The 22,578-nt window shown below is 37.5% G+C and overlaps 2 protein-coding genes across 8 annotated transcripts in view; one reads left to right on the top strand and one right to left on the bottom strand.

Moving 5' to 3' along the window:
* On the bottom strand, positions 1–14,210 carry LOC129278511 (metallo-beta-lactamase domain-containing protein 1-like). Of its 7 annotated transcripts, XR_010296026.1 has the most exons (7): positions 12,503–12,642; positions 7,656–7,789; positions 6,809–6,968; positions 5,720–5,883; positions 4,965–5,076; positions 1,893–2,323; positions 746–1,844 (listed from the first exon to the last, which is right to left on the bottom strand). XR_010296026.1 is itself a non-coding variant. In XM_064111104.1 (6 exons), exons 2-6 carry the CDS (start codon positions 7,752–7,754, stop codon positions 2,130–2,132), a joined length of 729 nt encoding a protein of 242 aa, XP_063967174.1. In that variant the 5' UTR covers positions 7,755–7,789; positions 13,976–14,210; the 3' UTR covers positions 1–2,129. The 7 variants fall into 7 exon arrangements, 6 of the variants coding, with proteins under 6 accessions (XP_063967174.1, XP_063967169.1, XP_063967171.1 ...); XM_064111104.1 differs by lacking the exon at positions 12,503–12,642 and adding an exon at positions 13,976–14,210 and having other exon boundaries at positions 1–2,323; XM_064111099.1 differs by having other exon boundaries at positions 1–2,323; positions 12,484–12,653.
* A 7,901-nt stretch (positions 14,211–22,111) lies between these two features.
* LOC135156959 (uncharacterized protein K02A2.6-like) overlaps positions 22,112–22,578 on the top strand; it is a 1,878-nt gene continuing 1,411 nt past the window's right edge. Inside the window, exon 1 of the mRNA XM_064110991.1 lies at positions 22,112–22,578. This exon is cut by the window's right edge and continues 1,411 nt beyond it. Within this exon, the coding sequence (XP_063967061.1) occupies positions 22,112–22,578 (467 nt within the window).

The raw sequence follows: 22,578 nt of genomic DNA, 5'->3' as shown, positions 1-22,578 counted from the left end.
TTTTAAAATCTGACCGATAAGAAAGTTCTTATCTTTTTATTAAAAGACATAATATATGATGATGAGAATTAAATATTATTCTGAGCAAGCACAATACATGCCCAAACAAAGAATTTGTCATCTTTTTTTTTTAAATATTGACTTGTCGAATCATTTTTTCCTTTTCTGGGGAATATAACAATATACTACCATATTCATAAGCTGTCTTGGGTCTTGACTACAACTTTTGGGGGTAAATTAATGTACAAGAAAAATGGTTTTCCACAAGAGTTGAAATTTGTATAGACCAATCCAGCAATCTTATTTAAACAGACAGGGTGGTGTTTTTCAATATGTCGTAATGAAAAATAAGATATCTTCTTGACCTATTTGACTATTCTTGGTCCTTTGATATGTTTTTTTTTTCATTATTAGGTGAGCTCTTCATAAATATCTTTACTATGAATTTCATAGGCCAACTTATTAAATGGAAAAAAAATCTCACTTTACACTTCAAGTCTTAACCGGGCAACTGCAAAGTATTTTATGTTGCTAGTATATATTTGAAACAAATAGGAATTCGATAAACTTACAACATACCAAAACAATAACTATCATGAAAAAATAATTAAGTATTTAAATGAACAGTTTCATGAATATTGCACATGAATCAATGATAAGCTGAAGTCTTCCATAATAATAATGTGAGAGTGACAATTCTTCATGTCCATGCAAGAGTACCCTTTGCAAAACATTTTCGCGTTAGGTGCAGAAACACCCTTACGCAATGCACTAATGCGCGCTGCGAAAGGCGTTTCTGCATGCATGCCAGGTGGGAAAGTGTGGTTTTAAGGGCATTCTTGCACCAACACGACAAATTCATGTTTAAAAAACATACTCCTCTTCACTTCTTGCTTTCAATTTAACTTGGATTTTGATTTGCCTCATTGGTTTACTAGTAGTCCCGTACATAAAAGTAATTTATCACAGAGAAGGTTGAACCCAGGCAGAAAAAGCTCTAAAATATAAAACTATTCAATATCTGATGTCACTAGGAACAAGTCATTAACTCAGAATTAAAGTAAAACCTGAGGATGCAACTGGCTAAGAAGAAAAACTTATATGTTAATTCACAAAATGACAACTTTCCAATGATATTAATGACTTTAAAAAATTTGAACCTGCTTGTGAATGAAAAGGGTCTCCTGCAAACAAACAAAGTACATGCTTAGCACAGCTTTGCCAGACAGAGGCCAATGTATAACCTCCTTTTTTTTACATTTAAGTCCTTCGCAAACTTTTGGAAAACATTTGAGAGGTGCTAGAATATTCTCTATTGTGTTTGAAATGGTTTGTAATATAATCTGTACCAATCAGTTGCAATGTATGAAAATCCTCTTATAGAGTCAGAATGGTAAATCATATTCTTCCTTTAGGTTTTATTGATTTTAAGTTTCACATCTCATTAAGATCTCAATTCAGCACTATGAGAACTCCAATGTCTTTAATGCATAATGCATACCTGCTTTTAGCTAAGTCCGATAGCTCTCCTTGACCTGAAATGCTGGTCCATGCCCCGATACGATGACAACTGTCATATACATTGGTCCATGTCCTGGTACTATGATATCTACACTATTCATGATCTTTCTTTGGTTCTGAAGCTCTTCTTGACCTGAAACGCTGGTCAATGTCCTGGTACAATGATATATGCCATGTCAAAGATCTTTCTTCAGTCCTGTAGCTCTCCTTGAACTCAAAACAGTAATCCATCTGTTGGTACAGCAATATCTGCCATGTCTGTGACCTGAAAGGCCGGTTCATCTCTAGTACAATGATATCTGCCATGTCTGCGACCTGAAACGCTGAAAATGTCTGCTACGACGATATCTGTCATGTCTGCAATCGGAAACGATGGTTCATGCCTGGTACGATGATATCTTTCATGCCTGTGACCTGAAACGCTGGTTCATGTCTGGTATGATGATATATTTCATGTCTGAGACCTGAAACGCTGGTTCATGTCTAGTACAATGATATCTGCCATGTCTGAGACCTGAAACGCTGGTTCATGTCTTGGTACGATGATATCTGCAAAGTCTGTGACCCGAAGCGCTTGTCCAATCCCTTACACGATATCTGCCTTGTGATCATGGCAAATCATTTGCTTCCAGTTTAGTCCTATAGCTCATCTTGACCTGAAACGCTGGTCCATGCCCTGGTACAATGATATCTGCCATATCTATGATCTTCCTTCTATTGATTTCTTGTGTCTTTGGATCTTCACTGCAGTCTCTCCATAATGAAGGATCATCAATGTCATTCTCACTCTCAAAGAGATCTCCTGTGATTGATAGAACAACAAAAAACATTAAAGATGTATACAACTTCAAAATTAATCTGTTTTTTGCTCTTCACATTGGCAATGGCAACCATCAATAACTTTTTATTCATTTTCATACATTTTCATAATTATGAGTCAACAGAATTATTGCACAGTTTAAAGGAAAATGAAACTTTGAAACAAGATAGTTTGTGCGAAAACAGAAAAATCAAAGAAACAGATCAATGAAAGTTTGAGAAAAATTGAATGAATAATCAGAAAGTTATGAGCATTTGAACTTTAGATCATTATTGTAAAAATATAGATCCTCCCATTGGCAATGTGACATGTGTGATGTGACATGTGAACAACTTTCCCTTTACTTTTGTATATATTTCACTTAAACTCCCTCTTTTATCACATCTATCAGTAGATCATGTATTCTTTCTATAGGAGGGCATGAAGTACAGATTTTAAAAGAATACATTATGGATAAAGAGTTTGTATTACCATAAGAGCAAAAAGAGACATTTTGGGGTATTTTATAGTCCATCAAAGGGAAAGTTGTTCACATGTCACATCACACATCTTTGTCGCATTGCCAATAGGAGGATCTCAAGAGATCCCAATATTCAAATGCTCCTAACTTTCTCATTATTTGTCTGATTTTTTCAAACTTTCTTTGATCTTATACTTTGATTTTTGTGTTTCCACACAAGCCCCCTAGTTCCAAAGGTTTCATTCCCCTTTAATGGAAAGTTACCAATTTTCATTTTAAACAGCGAATTTGATGTTTCATCACATTGCCAATTCAGAGAGTTTAACGATTAGATAATAATTGGCATTTATATAGCGCTTTATCAATCTACGACTGTTCAAAGCACTTCACAATTATTATTACCCGGTCACTGGATTCATAGCATTTCAAGCAGCCTGTTAGGCGCACACTTGCTAAACCAACCACAATGACGGTTGTTTCCTACCGGTACTCAATTAGCACCTGGGTGAGAGTGGCAATGTGTGGATTGACGCCTTGCCAAAGGGCTAGGCCATGGTGGGATTCGAACACACGACCCTCTGATTACAAGGCGAGAGTCAGAACCGCTACACCACGGCGCTTCCACGATATCCAGTGATGGGTCTAGAAAAAATTGTAATGCACAAAGTACATGTACATATATAGACAAAGCCCACTCCAATAAAATATTAATTATTACAATATGTTTTAAACAGAGTCAAATCAAACAAGTATAGCACTGTAAATTTCATCCCCCCCCCCAAAAAAAAATGTTTGTATCTACTCTGTGCTGCACTCAACACATGTAAAATAAATGGTCCCCCGTTACAATTAATTCCATGAATGTGCCAAGCCGCAGCCTGAGCTCAATTTGAGGTAATACATGTAATAATAGTGTGCCTTGGAATAGACTACTTTTCTTGACAAACTGCACAATAATTAATGCCTATAAATAACATTCATTATCATTTTTATACTTGCATGTATTGTCAATTCTAATTATCTTGAAGCCAAGAGCTTTGATTTCATAGTCTCTTGAAGAATTATTATTTAGCAATACTGATTAAAATTCAAGAAATTGTTTGTGAACAAGAGAGAATTCAACTGTTTAATAATAACAAGTGGAATGCCTCTGGCCGTCTCACCTGCATCACGCGATTCAATATAGCAGCAGTGCAGATTTTGAAAACTACTATAACTCGCACAAGATGTTCAGTGATACTTGGTTACTCTTATTTCCACGTTTTATGAACTAGACCAATACACTTATAGAGATATGATGGCAATTCAACAAATACCCCCAACGTGGCCAAAGTTCTTTGACCTTACATGACCTTTGACCTTGATCATGTGACCTGAAACTCGCACAGGATGTTCAGTGATACTTGATTACTATTATGTCCAAGTTTTATGAACTAGACCAACACACTTTCAAATTTATGATGGTAATTCAACAGATACCCCCAATTCGGTCAAAGTTCATTGACCCTAAATGACCTTTGACCTTGATCATGTGACCTGAAACTTGCACAGGATGTTCAGTAATACTTGATTACTATTATGTCCAAGTTTCATGAATCAGATCCATAAACTTTCAAAGTTATGATGGTAATTCAACAGATACCCCCAATTCGGCCAAAGTTCATTGACCCTAAATGACCTTTGACCTTGGTCATGTGATGTGAAACTCATGCAGGATGTTCAGTGATACTTGATTAACCTTATGTATAAGTTTCATGAACTAGGTCCATATATTTTCTAAGTTATGATGACATTTCAAAAACTTAACCTTAGGTTAAGATTTTGATGTTGATTCCCCCAACATGGTCTAAGTTCATTGACCCTAAATGACCTTTGACCTTGGTCATGTGACATGAAACTCAGGCAGGATGTTCAGTAATACTTGATTAACCTTATGGCCAAGTTTCATGAACTAGGTCCATATACTTTCTAAGTTATGCTGTCATTTCAAAAACTTAACCTCAGGTTAAGATTTGGTGTTGACGCCGCCGCCGCCGCCGCCGCCGCCGTCGCCGCCGCCGTCGCCGTCGCCGCCGCCGTCGGAAAAGCGGCGCCTATAGTCTCACTCTGCTATGCAGGTGAGACAAAAAACCACCTAAACCCCAAAGTGAAGAAACCACAAACCTGCAATCACTATTTTCTTTTCTCCGTCGTGCACAACAAGACTGACGTCATGATGGGTGTGACCAGGTGTTGGCATGACAACCAATTCAGAGTTTATCAGGTATGGCTTGCCCTTTATAGGAAAAGAAACAGTTGATCCATTAGATTTCATATTAATTATTCTATTACGTATCATCTTGTACAAGTCTTTAGAGGGTAAGCATATCTCCAGATGCTATGGCATAGCTTCACACAAATTTTTTTTTTTCTTCCTTGGTCCTCCGAAAAGATGAATATTTATCAAGATCCCAGCTCCTTTATAGCAGAATATTGGACAATCTCATTTGAATTTTAAATTACTTTGATATTCCTTTGTGTGAAGCATTGCCATAGATCTTGGAAATATGCTAACCCTCTTCGACTTGTCCTTCATTATTATCGATAGAATTCTTCTTCATTTTATGACTATTTCATTCAAGTCTCGCAGAACTTTTGAGACCAAATTTGCGACACTCAGGTACACAATTACAAAATTACCCAACATTATATATGAAAATTTCAGTGTCAGAGCCAATATTGCTGTAAAAACATGATTTCAAGTACAAATCCAATGTCATCATCATCATCATCACCATGCGTCATCATCACCATCACCACCACCATCGTGGTTGTCGTTGTCATCATTATCATCATGTACCGTCACCATCATCATCATCATCACCACCACTACCGTCGTCATCGTCATCATCATCATCTATCATCATCATTGTACTCACATCTGAAAATGAATGACTGGTGTACAGATCTCTTTTACACACATCCCATCCAACAATATGTGTCGCACCAGGAAACAAGTTCAGGTTGCCAATATGATCAGAGTGACCATGTGTTCCAATGACATAGTCTACTTCCTCCAGACCGAGACCTAGTTCTTTAAAAGCTATTTATAAACAAGAATATGACAATCTGATGTGAAAAAAAAATCAAGAAAATAAGAATCATATAAGCAGTTGTTATTCAGTATTGTATTAGAAATATTATAGATGAAAATAAGATAACTGCATAGTGAAAGGGCGTTTTATAGTATGAAGAAACACAGTGAATTCACAGGTGTGCTATCCAATTGGTAATGATTTAAACCAGTTCCACGCAACACAAAGCTTAAGGCTTCATTGTAGAACTAATCATTATATGCAATCAAGCATACAAATCAATGACATAATCAATCTCTACGCTTTGTGTTGAAGGTCCCATGTCTCTCAACATCAATCAACATGACAAATCACAATATCCCAAATTTCAATTTCTTTCCAATACTACAGTTTTTTTTATCTGGTGACTACTTGGAATGAGTGGTAACTGTAACAAGCTTTTTTATTTCAATGGGTTAACATACAGTCAATTATTAAATCAGAAACTATAAAATCCTAATTAAAATACACATTTTTATTACATTTACAATGTGCTAGCTAATAAAGTGAGTTTAACTTAGCCACTGGAATAAGAGCAATTAAGCAAAAACTATGATACAACAGTAAATTCTATTATATAGGCCTACTATACTAAAACTATAAAAGGGCATTGATTTCCCATTTACCTGTAAGTCAGAACAGAAAATCTGTGGAATTTATTGAATTTACCTTTGCAAAACAAAATTAATGTTTTGGTTGTAGGCCAATACATTTTCTATTTTAGAACAAAAATGGAATTCCAATTTCGATCAAGTTTGAAATGGAATTACCAGTGTCATAGAGGGAAATACCTTATGCAGTTAAAGGAAAACATATTATTAGAGGTAAGACAAGTATTAAACACTTCTCTTATGAAAGATGTTTTTATGATATTTAGAATCTACAGTATCTCACCATCAATGAGGTATGGTTTATCCCATGGTCCTCCAGTATCGACAAGAACTTTATGTGCCTCCGTCTCAACCAGTGTAATGCTCCCTTCGGCATGGAAACAAGGCTCTCCATCTTCGTTATTTTTGGTGGGTTTGCAGTATCCTTCCTTTAAAACTGTGATCTGATGGTGTAACATAGAATTCATACATAAATTGATTGTATTTTCCATAATAAATTGAAAAAAATACCTGCTTGAGATTTACAGTCATATATGTCTCAATTTTCAAATTGCAAAAATTCTCTTTTGTGATCAATATTTAGGGATAGTGATGTTCCGATCACCAGTAAGTCTAAATGGAAAGTCTGTTTTGGTTCTTAACTTCATTCCTTCAGCAAGAAATTTATCCACACTGTGCTGCACTCAACCCAGGTGAGGTGAATGGGTACCCGGTAGGAAGAAATTCCTTGAATGCTTTGAGCGCCTAGGCAGCCCAGCTAAAGCCGGGGTAATAATAATAGCAGGGCCCGCTGGGAGAACAGTTTTCAGAACTGAAGCGGCTTCCCTGGGTAAATATACCTATATTATTATTTAATTTACCTTGGCAAAATGGATTTTGTGTTCTCCCTATGAAAATTTTCTATGAAAAAACAGAATTTTTATTTAAGATGAAGTTTTCTCGGCATTGAACATTCCAAAATTGCACTAATGTCTTGGGGCTTCAGGTGTAAGCCACATGCATCAACTTGTAGGACTATAAAAAACTGCCCGAAGGAATTTCTGAGTGAAGCGTTTTCTTTTTATTATCCCAGTTTTCATCAGATGAAATCCAATCATATTTTCTATAATACAGGTCTAAGAATGGCTCACCTTCAAGTTCAATTTGCTGCTTTCATAAATTGTATTCATAGTCAGTGAAAGGAGTGATCTGTGAAGACTGTCGCACATCAAACAGATAGATACGATCATTCATCCAATGTGACCTTGCCTTGTCCTTGGTAACCCTGTGTGGTGAAAAAGGGTTTGGCAATATTTGGACAAGTTTTTGCTTATTTTCTGCTGAAACAAATATACCAAGCAGTCCTCAAATTGGTAAAAATCTTTATAGAATCCAATCTAAAATAAGGGGGTAAAATAGAAAGCAAAGAGGAGGTAAAAGGCAAAAATATACGGTATATAGTCTTATGCAGGGACGGATCCAGGATTTTTTTATGAAAATTTGACAAGCAAAAAAAAAAGCGCACACTTTCAAAAGAGGGGGGGGGCACAGTTGGGTAAAAAGGAAATAATTAATTTTGATTATGGCTCTCAAAGGGGGGGGGGGGCATGGGCCAGATGTGCCTTCCCCCCTGGATCCACCACTAGTCTTATGGAATAGGTATACATAAAGACTTTAGAAGACCTGATTCTGCTGTCAATTGCTTGTGGTCGGGTGATGAAAGGCGTCTGGTTAAAGCTCTATGCTGCTGTGTCCGAACAGCAGAATTTGAATTCCAAAAAGTGAATTTCACATTAAAAACAAGAAACTCGACTACATATTTACTTGTTCTGGCGAATCTTATATAGGCTAGGCATAATAATTTGGCTTTATTTTCTCTTGATTAAGTTGATCTTATGAATATGATTATTTGGCACATGATATCCATCCCAAATCATTTTTTTTTCTTTCCCTTCCTACACAGCTGACATCTGCAATATCTGTGGGTTTTTTTTGAGAGTTTTTAAACATGGAGGTTATTGTAGCAAGATGATCCAAGTTAGACCAAAATCTTCAATCTCTGTTTTGCTGTTTCACTACACCTCCTCCATAAGGTTTATTGCTAATCAGAACCGCAATGCATCATGGGATCGAAAAGGGGGCCGTTAGCTAGCTCTGTGCAAGCGCATAGGGACTGTCCGTAGTGAGCGTGCGCGGAGCTAGCTTGATTGCCCCCTTTTCGATCCCATAATGCATTGCTCTGATTAGCAATAAACCTTATAGCCTATTAGGCCTACTGTAGAAGGAAAGTATTTAAAAACTTTATCTTGTTTATAGTCTACTCACTCCAAGTATGATATAACTAGGCTCATTTTATAAGATGGATTTTAATTGTCTATTAATCTATACAGTGGAAAAAAATGGTAAACTGCTGATTCGTCTATTGTCAACTCGTTTCCTCATCACCATGATCACATGGTCTACCTTCATTTAGTCTAATGCCATTCAGTCCATCAACATTTCTTCTTACAGCCATTTGGTCCAATCATCACTTTGTCTAATCACCAGTTCGTCTCATAACCAGTTGGTCTAATATTTTTTTTAATTTTCATTCATTTTGCCCAATTAACACTTACGGTACATGTATCTAATTCTAATTTACAAAAGACCAAATGGTATGGTAGTGGATCGTATTACCAAACACTTTTCATGAATTCAATCATATCAAACACATTATTCTCATAAAATTCACAAAATTTTCACCATAAATACACAATTACCTACAGAATATAAATATGTAAAAAATTTTGCCAAAATCATTTTTCCTTTTTACGATATTAGCTTCCAATTGGACCCCTCTTGGCATGTGAAATATTTTGGTCACTTGAAAAAGGTATCGTATTACCGAACATGTGTTTTCTATGGGAAAAGTTGAGAAAACAACAAAATCACTGATCTGATGAGCTATTTTGACCATATTTTATTATTTTTAGAATATTCAGACTTTTAAAATGTGTTTTTGACCATTTTTCATCATCTTTCTATTCAAGTTCTCTTTGGAAAGATGTTGCAAAATTTTGAGCATTATGATATGCATATGCGCGCATTCGGTAATACAAGGCCAGTCGGTAATACAATCACTCACTATATTAGACCAAAAGCTTCGGTCTCTGTTATGTTGGTTGTTCAGCTGAACTCCGTTGGCTTCACTCACCAAATACAGAGACCGAAGTTCTAGCGCGATCTGTACAGGGGACTCAATGGCCATATGTTTATGTGTATTAAGTTCGGATAATACAGGGCAGTGAAGTTGCGCGACAGCCGAGGTAAGTCACTGTTTTTGTTCCTTTTAACTTGCTTTTCCCCGTTTTTTGGCAATTAATGCCAAGAGGGAATATTAATTTGCATTTCGGTCGCGGTAATTTTCATAAGTTTGATTCATTAAAGACAAAAATTGAAGAGCCCCGACGGGGGGATTTTGCATTGTAAGTCCCCTAATGGTGGCTGCACGATAGCGAGCCGTCTGTGTATGAGGAGAAATAAAAAATAAAAAATGTTAAAAAACTCCTCGAAACGGGAAATAATAAGATGGCAAATATAGCGATCTTCAACGCTTATATATAAGCGTCGAAATTTGTAGCCATCTCCTTGTATTAGTCTATAATATACGACGTGTCAAATTGTAGCGAACTAGTTCGCTATTTCCAGATCTCCTCTATATATATATATATATATACGAGGGGGAATTGTAGCGAACTAGTTCGCTATTTTCCAGATCTCCTCTATATACAAACGACGGGAAATTGTAGCGAACTAGTTCGCTATTTTTCGGATCTCCTCGATATATACACGAGGGGAATTGTAGCGAACTAGTTCGCTATTTTCCAGATCTCCTCTATATCCATACGACGGGCTTTGTAGCGAACTAGTTCGCTACTTTTCGGATCTCCTCTATAAAATTATATACACGAGGGGGAATTGTAGCGAACTCGTTCGCTACAATTCCGTCTCTTGTATATATAAAGATCAGAAAAATAGCGAACTAGTTCGCTACTTTTCGGATCTCCTCTATAAAATTATATACACGAGGGGGAATTGTAGCGAACTAGTTCGCTACAATTCCGTCTCTTGTATATATAAAGATTAGAAAAATAGCGAACTAGTTCACTACAATTCCTCCTCGTGTATAAAATTTTATAAAGAAGATCCGAAAAATAGCGAACTAGTTCGCTACAATTTTCCGTCGTATATATAAAGAGGAGATCCGAAAAATAGCGAACTAGTTCGCTACAAAAGAAGAGATCCGAAATATAGCGAACTAGTTCGCTACAATTTCCCGTCGTATCTAGAGGAGATCTGGAAAATAGCGAACTAGTTCGCTACAATTCCCCCTCGTGTATATATCGAGGAGATCCGAAAAATAGCGAACTAGTTCGCTACAATTTCCCGTCGTTTGTATATAGAGGAGATCTAGAAAATAGCGAACTAGTTCGCTACAATTCCCCCTCGTATATATATATAGAGGATATCTGGAAATAGCGAACTAGTTCGCTACAATTTCCCGTCGTATATATATATAGAGGAAATTTGAAAAATAGCGAACAAATCCCATAGTATGTATCTAGAGGAGATCTGGAAAATAGCGAACTAGTTCGCTACAATTCCCCCTCGTGTATATATCGAGGAGATCCGAAAAATAGCGAACTAGTTCGCTACAATTTCCCGTCGTTTGTATATAGAGGAGATCTAGAAAATAGCGAACTAGTTCGCTACAATTCCCCCTCGTATATATATATAGAGGATATCTGGAAATAGCGAACTAGTTCGCTACAATTTCCCGTCGTATATATATATAGAGGAAATTTGAAAAATAGCGAACAAATCCCGTAGTATGTATCTAGAGGAGATCTGGAAAATAGCGAACTAGTTCGCTACAATTCCCCCTCGTGTATATATCGAGGAGATCCGAAAAATAGCGAACTAGTTCGCTACAATTTTCCGTCGTATATAGAGGAGATCCGAAAAATAGCGAACTAGTTCGCTACAATTTCCCGTCGTATATATATATAGAGGAGATCTGGAAAATAGCGAACTAGTTCGCTACAATTTCCCGTCGTATATATATATATAGAGGAAATCCGAAAAATAGCGAACTAGTTCGCTACAAATCCCGTAGTATGTATCTAGAGGAGATCTGGAAAATAGCGAACTAGTTCGCTACAATTCCCCCTCGTGTATATATCGAGGAGATCCGAAAAATAGCGAACTAGTTCGCTACAATTTCTCGTCGTTTGTATATAGAGGAGATCTAGAAAATAGCGAACTAGTTCGCTACAATTCCCCCTCGTATATATATATAGAGGAGATCTGGAAATAGCGAACTAGTTCGCTACAATTTGACACGTCGTATATTATAGACTAATACAAGGAGATGGCTACAAATTTCGACGCTTATATATAAGCGTTGAAGATCGCTATATTTGCCATCTATAAAATACCGCCTCGAAACAGACGGCTGCCAGCTGTCTATCACTATATATGTACTAAATGGCTACTGGACCAACTGATTATTACACGAAATGGTGAGTGGATGAAATGGCAACTGAACCATGTGGATTGTGGACGAACTGATGGTAGACCAAATGATAGATAATCGAGTTGGTAATTAAATTGGACGATTTAGCATTGATTAAAATGATTAGGCCTATTCAAGTTAGACCAATTGTTGGAAGTAAACCGGAAAAAATAACACAAAACGAAATTTTCTGTCAAAAATCAGTTCCTGATAGAGGGGACACGGAAGAATAAAAGGACAGAGAGAACACAGAAGAACTAAGAGTAAGAATTAAACTTAAGAAGAAGAGTGAGAGAGAAATGTACGAGCACAACAAACCCCAATATTAATAGATGGGGCAACACAAAATAATTTAAAACACAAGACTCAAGAGCTGTTTAGTCTACACTGCAGAAATCACTAGCTGAAGTCATGTAAAAACACACCTTCCGATACATACGGTACCTAGGCTAGATAACAATGGTCATCACGTTACAAGGAAAACATGGCTTGCAAACATAATCATGATAATTAATAGAGAAATTTTGTCCAAAAGTCACCCGGGCACAGACCACAGTTCGACTTCGACGATTTCGTCTGCTACGCCTACGGTATTAGGCAGTTTGACATTACGTAATCTTCGAACCCGGAACACCCGGATTGATGAAACGAGCGAAATTTATTTTTTCCATAAGTTTCTAAAGAAAAAAATGATCATAATCTTTCATGAGATTTCAAACTGCTGACTTAGGGGTTACCTTTCTGGGTTAAAGGGGGCTGTCCGGGCTGAAAATAATATATGATTTGAATGCAGAAATCAGACTGAGACAAACAAAACACTGAAAATTGTATCGGACAAGGAATAAAAAAATATATGTGCCATCTTCATGAATATTCAATGGGGATGAGCAAACGGTGATGTCATATCCCCTCTTTTTCTTTTGTATTTTATTATATGAAATTATGATTATTCAAATACTTTTCCTCAAGAACTAAAAAAGTTGGATGGACAACCAATTTGATGCATTTAATTGGTATTCATTTCTGCAACTCAATCAATTATCTTATCATCAGGGAGACATACAGTATCATTGACACTCATATGGAAAAAAAATGAAATAGTTACGATTTCATGTATTAACACAAGAAAAATAAAGTGGGGATGTGACATCATCAGCCCACCTAATTAATATTCATGACGAGGTGCGTATAACCGTTTTCACCCCACAAAATATTGATAAATTAACTTAACATACATTATAACTTTGTTATCTGTTATCAGATTTTCATGATATTTTCAGCGTTTCGCTTAGTGAATGTTACTCTATCTATATGGATATAAAATACATTCAGCCGGCCCGGAGTACCCCTTTAATTAGTAACTTGACAGCTGGCAGCAGAACATTTTTTCTTTCTTTTTTTGCATCCGATTTTGATGAAATTTTCAGTGTTATGCTTGTTGGATTTTTCTCTTTTTATTCTAATCAAATTTTTGTTGGGGTGGACTTGTCCTTTAAGCAGAAAAGAAGAACAACCAATGTAACATAGACCCCGAAGCTTTTGGTCTAATCAGTTATACATACTTCAATTATAAACACTGGAAGTGCATAAAATTTGAAAGACAAAGTTGAGACCATCAAAATCAGTCTCATCAGAATCCGACCATCACAATACTTCCACACGATCGAGCTTATATAATTTTGCATATGGATTTTTTAAATCTATAACTACATTTTTGTGTAATATACTGACTTTCTACTCAGTATGATCCAAACACTCGTGACTCAGTGATGACTTTTAAAAAAAATGTCATGCAACTTTCAGGCAATTATATTTGCTTAATTAGCAGGCGGTGTGGGAATATTATAACGACTTGATTGAAGACTAACACATGTACAGTGAAACGGAGTAAAGTCACACAACAAACCGTACTACTACCCTTGTATTATCTGTTTATTCCGAGTGATTCTACATGGTGGCAGCGTCGTGATGAACAATGGAGAGTTCAAGTTTACCATTGCCAGACAGTTTTGACAAAGTAGGAGGACTAAATCAAGCTGAACAATGGCCAAAATGGGCACGACGATTTGAACGCTATCGCACGGCATCGGGCCTGGCGGCCAAACCCGACGGGGAACAGGTCAGTACACTGTTGTATGCTATGGGTGATTGTGCGGATGACATCATCGTAATCGTATCTCTCGGTGTAGAAGAGAAATCAGCGAAGTATGATGAAGTGATAACGGCGTTGAATAAATACTTCAATGTACGGAAAAACATCATTGTTGAAAGAGCAAAATTCAACAAAAGAGTACAAAGATCAGGAGAGAGTGTAGACACATTTATCAATGATTTGTACAGACTTGCTGAGGACTGTGACTACAAGACGCTTAAGGAAGAGTTAATAAGAGACAGAATTGTAGTTGGAGTGCTAGATGACTCACTTTCGGATCAACTGCAGTCTAGAGAAGACCTTACTCTCACAAAAGCAGTACAGTTGAGTAGGCAAGCAGAAGCCAGGAAACAAAACAAGCCTGTCGTGAGAGGTTTTCCTGAGAGTGAGAGTTCAAACTCATCCGTAGAGCATGTCAGACACAAAAGCAGGGGAAATTTCTCAAAGAAAACACCTCAGACTCAAAATCTGCAAGGAAACTGCAAGTGGTGTGGAAGGCAGAATCATGTACGTGCCGACTGCCCCGCAAAAGATGCAAAATGCCATCAATGTGGAAAGATGGGTCACTTCCAGTCTGTGTGTAGAAACAAAAATCCAGGAAAAGGAAAACAAAAGGAAACAAAAGGAAAAGCTAGAGTGAGCGAAGTGGATGCTTCTGATGCTTTTGATGACATTGACATCCCCTTTCTTGGCGAAATCAGAGAGAATGAGAAGACATACTGGAGTGCAGCTATTCTTGTAGATGGGCTTGAAACTAATGTTGTAAATCGGATCAAAAATCAGATCGAAAATCGGATCGGCAGTTAAGCTTCTAAAATCGAAATCGAATCGAAAATCGAATCGGCGATGTTTAAAAACAAAGGAATACATCAAAATGTTGTTCGCGGTCGCGCGCATCTTCCTGACAAAGTCACAAAGACGAATGCATTATTGTAATGGAAGTCGCCAACATGCGCGATCGTTTGGAACGTGTTTTAAAGCCAGGGGTTTTGAGGTGTTATTGCTTTAAAATAAACCGAGTGATTTTTATTAGAAAGATAAACGAAAGACGCATCTTCCGAGCAAAGGCGCAAAGGAAAATAAAATGAAAATATTTATCATAGATCACAGGTTAATGAACGATCGGCGGGACATCTTTTAGAAGTATTCTTAGGTGCTAGCGATTTAGAATTATTGGAATGATCTCTTACGACGCATCATCTTAAAGTGCAATTAAAATGTAGTAGAAGACGCAAGCACGCACGATGATTTGAAATATGTTATTTAAATGTTTTGGGTAGCTAGCGTTTTCAAATCAATTTGAAGTTCACGGCGAGGTCCGCTATCACCACGAGGTTGAAGAGAAGATGTCTATCATCATAAAGGGGATAAGAGAGTAGCGCAGTATCGAGCTCCGTCGGTAATACGACCTTTCAAAGTTCACGGCGGCATCCGCTATCACCACTAGATTGAAAATAAAATGTATATCATCATAAACGATGTAAGAGAGTAACGCAATAAGCTCCGTCAATAGTACAGTCTTTAAAAGTTTATGGCGGGGTCCGCTATCACCACGAGGTTGAAGAGAAGATTTATATCATTATAAACGATGTAAGAGAGTAACGCAATGAGCTCCGTCAATAGTACGACCTTTCAAAGTTCACGGCGGCATCCGCTATCACCACGAGGTTGAAAATAAAATGTATATCATCATAAACGATGTAAGAGAGTAACGCAGTGAGCTCCGTCGGTAATACGACCTTTCAAAGTTCACGGCGGCATCCGCTATCACCACGAGGTTGAAAATAAAATGAATATCATCATAAACGATGTAAGAGAGTAACGCAATAAGCTCCGTCAATAGTACAGTCTTTAAAAGTTTATGGCGGGGTCCGCTATCACCACGAGGTTGAAAATAAAATGTAAATCATCATAAACGATGTAAGAGAGTAACGCAATGAGCTCCGTCAATAGTACGACCTTTCAAAGTTCACGGCGGCATCCGCTATCACCACGAGGTTGAAAATAAAATGTAAATCATCATAAACGATGTAAGAGAGTAACGCAATGAGCTCCGTCAGTAGTACGACCTTTCAAAGTTCACGGCGGCATCCGCTATCACCACGAGGTTGAAAATAAAATGTAAATCATCATAAACGATGTAAGAGAGTAACGCAATGAGCTCCGTCAGTAGTACGACCTTTCAAAGTTCACGGCGGCATCCGCTATCACCACGAGGTTGAAAATAAAATGTATATCATCATAAACGATGTAAGAGAGTAACTCAATAAGCTCCGTCAATAGTACAGTCTTTAAAAGTTTATGGCGGTGTCCGCTATCACCACGAGGTTGAAAAGAAGATTTATATCTTTCAAAGTTCACGGCGGCATCCGCTATCACCACGAGGTTGAAAATAAAATGAATATCATCATAAACGATGTAAGAGAGTAACGCAATAAGCTCCGTCAATAGTACAGTCTTTAAAAGTTTATGGCGGGGTCCGCTATCACCACGAGGTTGAAAATAAAATGTAAATCATCATAAACGATGTAAGAGAGTAACGCAGTGAGCTCCGTCGGTAATACGACCTTTCAAAGTTCACGGCGGCATCCGCTATCACCACGAGGTTGAAAATAAAATGAATATCATCATAAACGATGTAAGAGAGTAACGCAATAAGCTCCGTCAATAGTACGACCTTTCAAAGTTCACGGCGGCATCCGCTATCACCACGAGGTTGAAAATGAAATGTATATCATCATAAACGATGTAAGAGAGTAACGCAGTGAGCTCCGTCGGTAATACGACCTTTCAAAGTTCACGGCGGCATCCGCTATCACCACGAGGTTGAAAATAAAATGTATATCATCATAAACGATGTAAGAGAGTAACGCAGTGAGCTCCGTCGGTAATACGACCTTTCAAAGTTCACGGCGGCATCCGCTATCACCACGAGGTTGAAAATAAAATGAATATCATCATAAACGATGTAAGAGAGTAACGCAATAAGCTCCGTCAATAGTACAGTCTTTAAAAGTTTATGGCGGGGTCCGCTATCACCACGAGGTTGAAAATAAAATGTAAATCATCATAAACGATGTAAGAGAGTAACGCAATGAGCTCCGTCAATAGTACGACCTTTCAAAGTTCACGGCGGCATCCGCTATCACCACGAGGTTGAAAATAAAATGAATATCATCATAAACGATGTAAGAGAGTAACGCAATAAGCTCCGTCAATAGTACAGTCTTTAAAAGTTTATGGCGGGGTCCGCTATCACCACGAGGTTGAAAATAAAATGTAAATCATCATAAACGATGTAAGAGAGTAACGCAATGAGCTCCGTCAATAGTACGACCTTTCAAAGTTCACGGCGGCATCCGCTATCACCACGAGGTTGAAAATAAAATGTATATCATCATAAACGATGTAAGAGAGTAGCGCAGTGAGCTCCGTCGGTAATACGACCTTTGAAAGTTCACGGCAGCATCCGCTATCACCACGAGGTTGAAAATAAAATGTATATCATCATAAACGATGTAAGAGAGTAACGCAATAAGCTCCGTCAGAAGCACGATCTTTAAAAGTTCACGGCTGGGTCCGCTATCACCACGAGGTTGAAAATAAAATGTAAATCATCATAAACGATGTAAGAGAGTAACGCAATAAGCTCCGTCAGTAGCACGATCTTTAAAAGTTCACGGCGGGGTCCGCTATCACCACGAGGTTGAAAATAAAATGTAAATCATCATAAATGATGTAAGAGAGTAACGCAATGAGCTCCGTCAATAGTACGACCTTTCAAAGTTCACGGCGGCATCCGCTATCACCACGAGGTTGAAAATAAAATGTATATCATCATAAACGATGTAAGAGAGTAACGCAGTGAGCTCCGTCGGTAATACGACCTTTCAAAGTTCACGGCGGCATCCGCTATCACCATGAGTTGGAAGAGAAGATATCTTTCCTCTTAAACATCGCCATAGATAATACCGCGTCTTTCTCCCTGAATAATGCGACCTCTAAATAGCTAGCACCTCAAAAACAATCTTGAAATATTTTCTAAGCGATCACGCACTGTAAGCAGATCTACGCCGATTTTTTATTTTCGATTTTTTCCTTCAAGGGGCATGATCGAAGATCGGCAAGTGATTGCCGATTGTGGTGAAATCGAATGGAATCGGTTGCCGATTGCAAAATCGGTTACAAGCTTACTTGAAACACACTTCAAGCTAGATACTGGAGCATCAGTTACTGTTCTGTCTGATTCTACTCCATGGCTGAACAGAAATAACCTACAACCAACAAACAAGAAGTTACTTGGTCCGGGAGAAAAGGTTCTGACTGTAATTGGACAGATGACAGCAACCCTCCAGCATAGAGATAAACAGATCAAGGAAACTCTCTATGTGGTTGAAAATCAGAGATGTTCATTGCTGAGCAGGAAGGCATGTTCAGACTTGAATCTAATCTGCAAGGTGGAGGAAGTAGACTACCAAAATGGAGAAAATGCAAACTTCGAGGCTGAATTCCCACAGCTCTTCACTGGATTGGGAAAACTGAAGACAGCATACCAGATCACATTGGCTCCAGATGTCAAACCAATGTGCCTGTACACAGCCATAAAAGTTCCGCACCCACTTCTACCCAAGGTGAAGAAAGAACTAGAGTCCATGTTGAAGCAAGGGGTAATCTCAAAAGTGACCGAACCAACAAAGTGGTGTTCAGGGATGGTTCCAGTACTAAAACCCAATGGTTCAGTTAGAATTTGTGTAGACCTCACATCACTGAACAAAGCAGTTGAACGAGAGATTCATCCAATGTCTTCAGTGGATGAAAGCCTTGCAAAACTGGGAAAGAGTACAATCTTCACAAAGTTAGATGCCAACAGTGGTTTTTGGCAGATACCACTAAGTGATGAGTCCAAGCTGCTTACAACTTTCGTCACTCCATTTGGGAGATTCTGCTTCGACCGACTGCCATTTGGCATAACGTCTGCGCCTGAAGTCTTCCAAAGAACGATGTCAAATATCCTGGAAGGACTTGATGGAGTGATTTGCCACATGGACGATGTGCTAATCCATGGTGTAACACAAGCAGACCATGACACCAGAGTTCGAGCTGTCCTTCAACGTTTGCAGGGAGCAGGAAGTGTGAATTCTCACAACAGAGAGTGAAGTTCCTGGGGCACTTCATAGACAGAACTGGTGTCAAAGTTGATCCAAGCAAGACAAAAGCCATTCGTGATTTTCCAGCTCCACGTACAGTGAAGGAGTTACAAAGATTCCTAGGAATGGTAAACCAGGTGGGGAAATTTCTCCCCGCACTAGCTTCTATCAGTGAACCACTACGTCAACTTCTGAAGAAGGACAATATATGGGCAATTCCAGCGTAACGGACATGACGTTCAGACAAATTTTTGTAATTCAAAGGTTTATACAGTAGAATTAGCAGTCTTTTGATAATTGCTACTGAGCTTATCAGACACATTTAAGTATCAGTTACATACACATGAGATTTCAAATCGTTTCGTTGAACAGTTGCGGAGAAATTGCACTCTTTGTCAGCGTAACGGACATGACACGAAATGGACGAAGCATTTTTACCTCCTATTGCTTATCAAAATTCCTGTGAATTCTTAGATTGCATGCACCTGACGCTGGTGTTAATTTAACCTTAAGATCATGCTCTATCCATAAAATGGTGTTTAACAAAAGTTTTACAGTGCATTCTGTATTCATAGCTCAAAATGTAGCGTAACGGACATGACACATGAAGCGTAACGGACACTTTTTGTAAGCGAATATAATTATTTTATTACAAGATATGGTACAAGTCTAATTGGTTACTTGTTAAGGCTAGAGGTTAGAGACACACATCATAACTGGTAATCTGTAATATCTCCTATTATTTTGCAATTTGAGAGGGGGGCTTTGCGTACAATATTTATAAAACAAAAAAATATTTGGAAAAATTTCTTTTACACCAGTTTAACAACAGTTAATGATTATTTTCCAGTTACTACCATCCGCCACATCTAATTAAAAGAGAAAAAGTTGATAGTAAAGATTATTTTTTATTCATGGCTTACTATTTGACAATATACACTAGCGTAACGGACATGACACCCTTCCAAAGTGAACTTCATCAGCACTTCTTAGTTGCAAAATGAAAGAAATATGAATAATGAATGTAATTATTAACAGCAAAGTACCTTTACTAACATTCTTAAGAAAAAAATGTAGATATTATTGGCACTTTTGGCAGGTATTATTAATTTAATAGCTATAGCCCACATGATAATTTTATATAGAATACAATGCTTTAATAGTACCATAGGCACACTGAGAAGAGCAAATCAGATTTTTTGTGAGAAGAAAACAAAATGTACCAGACCTGATTAAATCCAAGATGAACATACACCTGTATTATAAAATGTATTTTATGATAAAGAATATGTACTAGTATTAATGTCAATTTTAAGATTAAAAAAATGATATTAAAAAGTATTTTAAATTTTAATAGCAGTACCTGGAAACCAGTCTTTCATTATCGATTATGTACGAGTTATAAGGTAATCGGAATGTTTGTAAATCGCTTCTGAGATTTTTTTCATTCAAAATAAAGATCCTTGGTATAATCATCCTTTCATCAAATCTTGGATGTACTCAATCTTACGATCTTGCTTGCTGACAAATGTGGCTGTATCTAATTTCATTGTATTGTCTGCGCTGCTTGTGTACAAACGAAGATACATCATTCAAATCATGATTATGGCTGACCAAAATACTATGATGACATAATTTATTGATCGCGCCACATTCCTTCCACAGCCTCTTTGCTTTGTGATATTAAGAAGTGCCACTGTAGATTCATGGATTCACAGAGCTACATCATGTAACACAGATATCTGAATATTTACAAACTTGTTTTAAATGTGAGCCAGTGCCATCACTGAAGAAGTTGAGGGTTGGTGAAAGTCAGATACTTTGAAGCAATGTCATCAAAGATCTCATGAATTCACAAGTTGGAGTTTCATCATGCTCCAAACTGTCAGTGCAAACACCTAAGATAATCAATTATTGTTCAAACACAAATGATGCAGATTGTGATCTGAGTATGTTGCCAGATTTAGCTGCATCTTATCCTAATATTATGTGGCATACCGTTAATTCTCAGAAAAATATACCAGAACAAGAGCTGAACTTTCATAATTTACCAACTTCTAAAAATAGCTAGAATGACATGCAGATTCTAGGAGTTATTACATCCAGCTATCCTCAATCAATTGAGACTGACCACAGTCTGTGACACTGAGCCTAATATTTTGTTTTTGTGAATGCTGCCTTTTGTCATATATTAGGTGTCATGTCCGTTACGCGAATTGTCATGTCCGTTACGCCATTTTTATGAAAATGAGAAGTGGTCAGGGAAAATGATTGCTACACATGGTAGGGGGTTTAATTCTAACATAGAATCTGAATCTGCAGTACCTTCAGACAAATTTCCTGTAAGCTGTGAAAACTTTAAGTGAAAAACGTAACGGACATGACACTGATAATGGTAAAGAAATCACATTAATCTGAAGATCGATTTCTCTAAAATTGATGAATGGCATGAAATATCACAATGATTTTCTGTTGATTTAAACATTAATCATCTATACAAAAGTTAAAAGAGACCTGTGGGACCTTATTTGCTTTTAGTAGAGACAGGAAAGATGAATTGTTTAAAAATAGCCACATTTTTTAGATTTTGCAATTTATTATTTTATTTTTTTGATGATGGAAAAAACCACAAAATTTTATCAATATTGTGATTTTTCTATTGGAAATTGAAACTTTATAGATTACTTTTTAAGAAAATTTGACTGCTTAAGTGAAATCTGAAACTTCATTTTTTCTCGAAAGTGAACATTTTCCATGGAATTGCCCATATGGTGCTGGACAGAAGTACAACAGAGATCTTTCAAACAGATCAAAGAGATGCTGATCTCAACAGAAGTCTTGGCTCATTATGATCCTGAACTACCAACAGTCATTGCAGCAGATGCATCCTGTGCCGGAATTGGTGCAATCCTGTATCAAGTGCAGAGAGATGGAAAACGTAGACCAGTGTGTTATGCATCTCGATCACTGACAGAGACTGAGCAGAGGTATGCTGTGATCGAAAAGGAAGCACTGGCAGCTACTTGGGCATGCGAGAGATTCTCTGAGTATGTCCTGGGTCTTCACTTCGAAGTAGAAACCGACCACAAGCCATTGGTCACACTTCTGAACTCGAAGGAACTTGCCAAAATGCCTCCGCGTCTCCAACGCTTCAGAATGAGAATGATGAGATTTGACGCAAAGACTCTGTATGTTCCTGGAAAACAGCAGACTTCGGCTGA

This window comes from Lytechinus pictus, chromosome 16 (assembly GCF_037042905.1).
Source record: "Lytechinus pictus isolate F3 Inbred chromosome 16, Lp3.0, whole genome shotgun sequence".
NCBI lineage: Eukaryota > Metazoa > Echinodermata > Echinoidea > Temnopleuroida > Toxopneustidae > Lytechinus > Lytechinus pictus.
The sequence above is the reverse complement of the archived record's forward strand: the minus strand, read 5'-3'. Positions and strand labels throughout refer to the sequence as shown.

Excerpts from the sequence above, each read along its gene's own strand:
- LOC129278511 (XM_064111104.1), bottom strand. The coding sequence starts at position 7,754 with ATGATCGTATCTATCTGTTTGATGTGCGACAGTCTTCACAGATCACTC. Across the intron at positions 6,969-7,655 it reads GCAGCAAATTGAACTTGAAG|ATCACAGTTTTAAAGGAAGG; the intron begins GTGAGCCATTCT and ends TTACACCATCAG. Across the intron at positions 5,884-6,808 it reads TAAACCATACCTCATTGATG|CTTTTAAAGAACTAGGTCTC; the intron begins GTGAGATACTGT and ends GTTTATAAATAG.